The 6,378-nt window shown below is 34.6% G+C and overlaps 1 protein-coding gene across 7 annotated transcripts in view; it reads left to right on the top strand.

Annotated features, from left to right (window-relative positions):
* The window catches only part of FRY (FRY microtubule binding protein), a 2,210,679-nt gene that overhangs the window by 1,680,489 nt on the left and 523,812 nt on the right, over nucleotides 1–6,378 (top strand). For all 7 annotated transcript variants that reach the window (XM_044073229.1, XM_044073230.1, XM_044073228.1 and 4 more), the window contains exon 34: nucleotides 1,784–1,952. In XM_044073229.1, the coding sequence (XP_043929164.1) occupies nucleotides 1,784–1,952 (169 nt within the window). The remainder of the gene's footprint in view (nucleotides 1–1,783; nucleotides 1,953–6,378) is intronic.

Here is a 6,378-nt window from a genome sequence, read left to right as displayed (position 1 = left end):
AGTCTTACTGCTTTTTATAAATGGTATAATAAAGTTGCATACAAGTTGGTGCATAAACAGGAAAAAAATCCAGTCAAACCAGTCATGATGTCTGTAAAATAAAACTGCACATTACAAAAGATTAAAATTGAACTACTGGTAAAAAAATGTTTATTGTGTCTTCTAAAAATCCATTTGTCAAACACATAACCAAATGGGAGGAATATTTAGAGGTGTACAAGAGCTAATTCCTTGACAGTCAAATGTCGAAATCACAAGGTACTGAGGAATAGAATGCCCGTTGCAGTAGGAAATCACTGTCTGTGCAATTTCCAGTGTTCACTGCCATTGATTCCTTTGTTTTTGGAAATTTTGCCGACTGTGCTTATGTGGCTGTTCTGAAAACGCAGTCTACGCTATAGGCATAAATTAATGACCCATGAGGTTAATGGGTCTACTTCATAACATTGCAATTTCATAACATTGAATTTCATAACAGTGAGACCAAAACATCTAAATCCCAAAACAATGAAAATTCAGAACATTTAAAGTGTGATTCATAACATTGAAAACTACAATGCATATGTAAATAACATCCTCTCCACCCATGACAACTCCTAACTAACAAACACACTTTGTATTATGTTTCTGAAGGAGGGCAAGCCCCCCTGCGCCCCCCATGTGGAGGGCTCTGCCTCCCACACCCCCTGTAAATTAAATATACCAGCTCCAAGATCGCACTACAGTGGAAAAAGTTAATTTCCTAACCTCACACTTAGGTTAGGAAATTTACTTTTTTTACGAGTTTTTGTCCTAGGTTTAAAACTTATTATGGAATGCAAACGATTGGCTGTTTTGTTAGCCATTATATTTTATTATTTAATTAATTAATATATTTGCCCTAACTTCAGAGGTAATAAAAACTGTCTAACTAAGAACTGAAATTCAATGTGTATACCTACCGTTCTAAGTTTTAAATTATTATGTGCATGTTTCGGTGTTGTATTGTTAACTAGTGGTAGTCAAAGTCATTATCCTATTTAATTAATCTTAGTATCTGATTTTTTTTTTTTTGCCTAGCATGCATTTATTGACCAGAGAATTTTTTAAGACAAAAATACTTGAGATAATAATTATTGTTGCGATTATAAAGCTGAATTTGTACTGAGCAATTTCACTGATTATTCTTTCTAGCAGCTTTTCCATTTCAAGACAGAACACTCTGAGTTTATAAACTGACTTTACAAAAACAAAATCTCAGGAAATAACTTGTTGAGCTCCCATGAAGATGGAGTTAAAGGCAGGAAAGATCTCCATCAGTCTTTTAAACTGAAAATGCCGCATTCAGTCAAAAAAATGTTTTGTTTCTATAAACTGGTTTTAAATGCTGTGTCAGATTACTGATCCTTTAGCAAACATTTAATTATCTTAAAAGTTCCATATACTACATGAACTATGTATTTTTAGAACTATATGAAAATGACTATTTCCATTCATAATTGAAAAGTAACATAACATCTCATTTGAAATTTAAATAATTTCACAGGGGCCCAAATTATATTACACAGTCTTAAAACTGTCATTACAGCCAGTTTGTGTATTAGAAATACTTCTTATCCATACTCATAAGCATGGATAAAACAGCTACTGTAACGAATACTTAAAGCATATTCTGCAGAGTGAAGTGCTTCATCCATTTGCTGTTATTTGATGACTACAAATATAATTAAAAGACCAAATGCATTTCACTTATTGAAATTTTGAGGCTCAGCATCTGTTAATATATAAACATGTTTCTTTTCAGATTAAAAAGGTTGTGATATATCTATCTCGCAGTAACACAATGCAGACAATGGAGGAACTGCTGTTTGAATTACAACAGACAGACCCAGTGAACCCAGTTGTACAGCACTGTGATAATCCACCGTTCTACCGCTTTGCTGCCAGCAATAAGAACGTGCCCGCTGCCTCAGGTATGTCACAATGGTTGGGACCACGTTACTACTGCCAAAGAAGAAATTACATATTAACAGACAAATACAAGGGGGGAAAAAAACAAAATTATTTTGATAACTATTACAGTTTATGATATATTCTGCATTGTCTTAGCTGCTTCCCATTTTCATTACTACTGTTAATGTTTGTACATCTGCAATTACTGTTTATCCATATTGTATCTACTGTGTCTATTTATTATCAACTTACTACAAATTTGTTATTTTCTTTGTTATTAAAATTCTTTTTTATAGAAAGTGTCTTAATTGCAAAATTGAATACCTTGCAGAGGTAAAATAATAATCTAAGTAGAAATTGTAAAAATTACTTTGATTTTTAGATAGTTTTAAAGAGGGTCTTCCAACCTATTCAGTGACTGGGGGGAAGAGGAGATGAGGTTTTGTCCAGGTCTTCTAGTAAGAGATGACAAACTTGGTCCTGTATTTGGAACGTTGTCAAGAGTTGGAAGGAACAATTGTAGGAACTCCTGACTCCGGTGGGCATGTTCTGAACTAAAGAAGTGGTTGGACCTGGTCTGGCTCTGTGTCTGTCCAGGGATTTAACAGTTCTCCTGCAACAAGGCTATGGGAATAGAAAAACTTTAGCATGGTAATAAGGTCAAATTGCACAGATATGTACATAAACACACACACACACACACACACAAAGTGATGTCACCATGGATTGCTGCAGGTCTTGGGATGGTGCCCCAAACAAGAGCTAATACTTTCACGTTTATAAGATTGAAAACCAATAATTAAGCAAAAGGCTTTCCCTGGATCTATGTGTATGTCTTTGTAATTTGACCTTGTCACTATGCTAAGGGTTTCCTAGGTAAAAGGAAAAAAGGCTTTTAAAGAAAACTTCAGCACCTAACTGCCTAGAGATTCTTGTTAGTCCAGAGGAAGTGATAAGTGAGGCAGCATTAAATGAGACAGCTGTAGCTGTGCTGAAGGGAGTGGTTATCAAACCAATGTAAAATGCACGCAGTCCAGCATGCTTAACAATTGTTAGCCTCAGGGTATATCCAGGACTTGCTAGAGAGCTTGTATCTTTCAGCTTCCTGGGAATACCCGGAGATCCCATAGGATAAGATGGAGAGAGAAGTTTGTTTTTTGAGCTTAGCTGTTTACCATCATCATCATCAGCATTACAAATGCTTTGAAAAAAAAACATAAGAAAATAAATTAAAATAAAAGTTAGTTTTATTTAGTACTTTATATGTATAAAACAAATAATGAACTAAATGATTGCAAGGTAGCATCCAGTATACATATCACAGCCTAGGTGTCACACAACCTGGACATTTGCATTTTACAATTTTTGTCAGGAAATAGTTACTGGCCAAGACAAGTGCTACTTCCACATAGACACATAACAGGACAGCATCCGAATAGCTAAATGGAGTCTCATTTAATGTGTAAATGGAAAAAATAGCACAGCATGTACCTGCACTGCACAGTACTTATTTATATTATAGTCAGATACCACTATTCAGAAATGACTTTTGGAACTAGAACTAACAACTTACAGGTTCTGGGGCAGGTTTCTTGCAAGATATATTACTCTGCCACCAAGGTCATTGGCAATAATTATTTGATGGCTGAAGGCCTACAATGTGTGCTAAGCTGTGAGCAAAATGATTGAAACTACATACATTACATGACAGCTTCAAAAGTTCAAGAGGCTTGATTATTTACTTTGTACAAAATACATAATTAATATTGTACATTGTACAGTTCAGGTACAAAAAGCACAGGTATTGTGAATGGAAATGAGTTATTGTGCAATATCAGTGAGGTACTCCAGAACTACATGTAATTGATTTACCTTCAGTTGGGTGACTAACACAAATGTTGACATCCTGACGGTAAACCACTCTATGTCAAAGATGACTTCCTAGTGGGCATGCGCTGAGGTTGCTTTTTGGCCCATAAAAATATTACTTAAAACATAAAAAAAAAATCCTCCCACATCCCTACTAATTATATATACTTACTCCAAGATTGCACAATTCCTGGGGAAAGGGAATATTCCCGTCCCCAGGGATTATCGCTCTGTCAACTATCTGTATAGTTAATGAAATGCAGAGAATTAAATAGATGTTGGCCATACTCCTTGTCAACCAAACCAGTGGAACCTGTATAATTCTATGGCATCAAAGCTGCTGGAGTGGTGAAAACCAACAGTTCCACCATCTTACGTTTCAGTCCTCCTTTCGATGGATTTGAAGAAGTGGAAGTAATTCAATTTTTTTGTGATACTGCACAGCTATCAAATCTAGCATTGTTAAAGACTGTTCACATTTCAAGGCACTGACTTGCTTAACATTTGAAAATGGAAACTGAGAAAATGATTATTAGCTGATGTTCTGAAGGAGATTTCAACATTAGGAGAAATACCCTTCCTTCAAGAGTCAGTGATTTTAAGGCTAATTATATTCTGTGGTGGTATAGTGGTTCCCGAGTTTCAGCATTGTATGCTTTTTGGCATGTATCAGAGACTCTTATGAAAGTCAGTTCTTTGGTAGAACAGTCAGAATTGTGTACTAATTATATGAGCTTTTTCAGCAAAACTGCATCTCTGATTTTGTTTTCAGAGATGTGACATTCTTTTAATTGTCCTGAATCCAAACTGACATGCTGCCATTCTGTTTTCATGTTAATGTGCAATGCTATAAAGAAAATATAGGACACAAACTGAAATCAAACAAGACATAAACTCAATTATTTATTTTAATGATTTTAGCCATGTTTACTTCCGTGATTGCAACAGCTTTGCAAAGTAATATAGTAAATTATATCCTAGAAAATGGTTACTTAACATGTTGCCTTATTTTTATAATTAATCTTAATCTTTAGATATTTTCTTGGCATAGTCAGTATCTTAAAACAAAATACATCCTAACATGCACAATGATGGTAGCTTAACCAAGACAATTCTTCTGTTTATTTCAACCAACCTATTAGGAGCTTAGAGAATAGGTTTGGAAAAAGAAACATTGTTTCATCCCTTTCATCAAATGGCAGCATTAGATCCATTTTGGAGAAGACTTATATACCCCATGAGAATACAAATAACTGGTTTGGCAAAAAAAAAAGTCTAAAGGAGGCATTAATATTAACTGCATGTTAAGATTAAAAGGAAAAATTGGCCTCTGATTGATTGGAAATGAATAAGGGAAGAGCTTTTCTATTTGTAATTAAGTCACAGCTGTGCATATTAACTCTGAAGGAAACTTGATTAGTTAAAGATGAAAGCAGTAAACGATATTATGTTGCCTTGGTGTGTTCCTTCATATGTTTTTTTTCAGTGGTGTTATACATACATGGTTCCTGGTTGTGTTTATTCATTTATTTACTTACTTATGTTTTATTGACCAGGTTAGTCCCACTAGTTCAGTGTCCTGTTTTCATGCTGACTAGGAGAAATTTTGGCCAGGATTCCAGGGAACTACCCCTATTCTCTTTTTTTTTTTTATAAGTGACATATATTTTTTTTACATCCACATGAGGTACTACCAACTAACTCAGATGAGACATGGTTTAATATCCCATCTGAATGATGTCACACTCAGGAGTGCAGCACCTACTTCCTTATGCTGCACCGTCAGTACTTGAGAAGTAAACCAATTACCTGGTATGGGAATAGAACCCACAGTGTTCTGAGCTTCCAGCACCAAAGATGAGTATGTTAACTGTTAAGCCACTGATACATAGTGATTTAAATCATATCCTTTGCCTATTCCATTTCCCAAGGTGCTTTGCTATTTCCTGTAAAAAGATTCCTTATGCTGTCACTTAATCTTGTGCATTTCTTCATTATCTCAGTCTCTAAATAACCTATTATTGTCCATTTTCACCTCAAAATATCTCCTAAGTTTCTCCATTCAAATGTCTTATCAAGCTCCAGATAAACGAATAAAAGAAAGAAATAAAGCATACTACCAGGTGTTTCAGAATGCAAGGGGTGAACCCTGGGAGGACTTGATTGAATATAAGGAAATGATGTGGCAAATTAAGTTTAATGCAAATGTCTTCCCAGGTGATCATATATCTATAGCCAGTATTTTACATTTAAAATCATATAAGGTTTAGGATGGTATGTTTTTTCTGCAATGTTCATTAATTTTTATAAAAATTAGTGTATTGTGATACTTTAAATGGATGTTTTTTAAGGAAGATTTGAATATTTAATTTTTATTGTTTTTAATTATTGAATTGTTACTGGTCTAGTATTTAAACAAGTTTGGTTGAGAGATGTAATGGATTCTGAGGAAGTCTTAGTTACACTCTGATGAAAGCACTTAATCCTTTAATAAAGGTTGATTTGAGGAGCTGCTGGCCCTGTTTTTCTCCAGTGTTTGGCTTTGGTGTATTGTGGTTCTAATTATTTTGTTGTATG

Source organism: Protopterus annectens, chromosome 5.part1 (genome assembly GCF_019279795.1).
Source record: "Protopterus annectens isolate FY-2018-M chromosome 5.part1, PAN1.0, whole genome shotgun sequence".
NCBI lineage: Eukaryota > Metazoa > Chordata > Ceratodontiformes > Protopteridae > Protopterus > Protopterus annectens.
The sequence above is the reverse complement of the archived record's forward strand: the minus strand, read 5'-3'. Positions and strand labels throughout refer to the sequence as shown.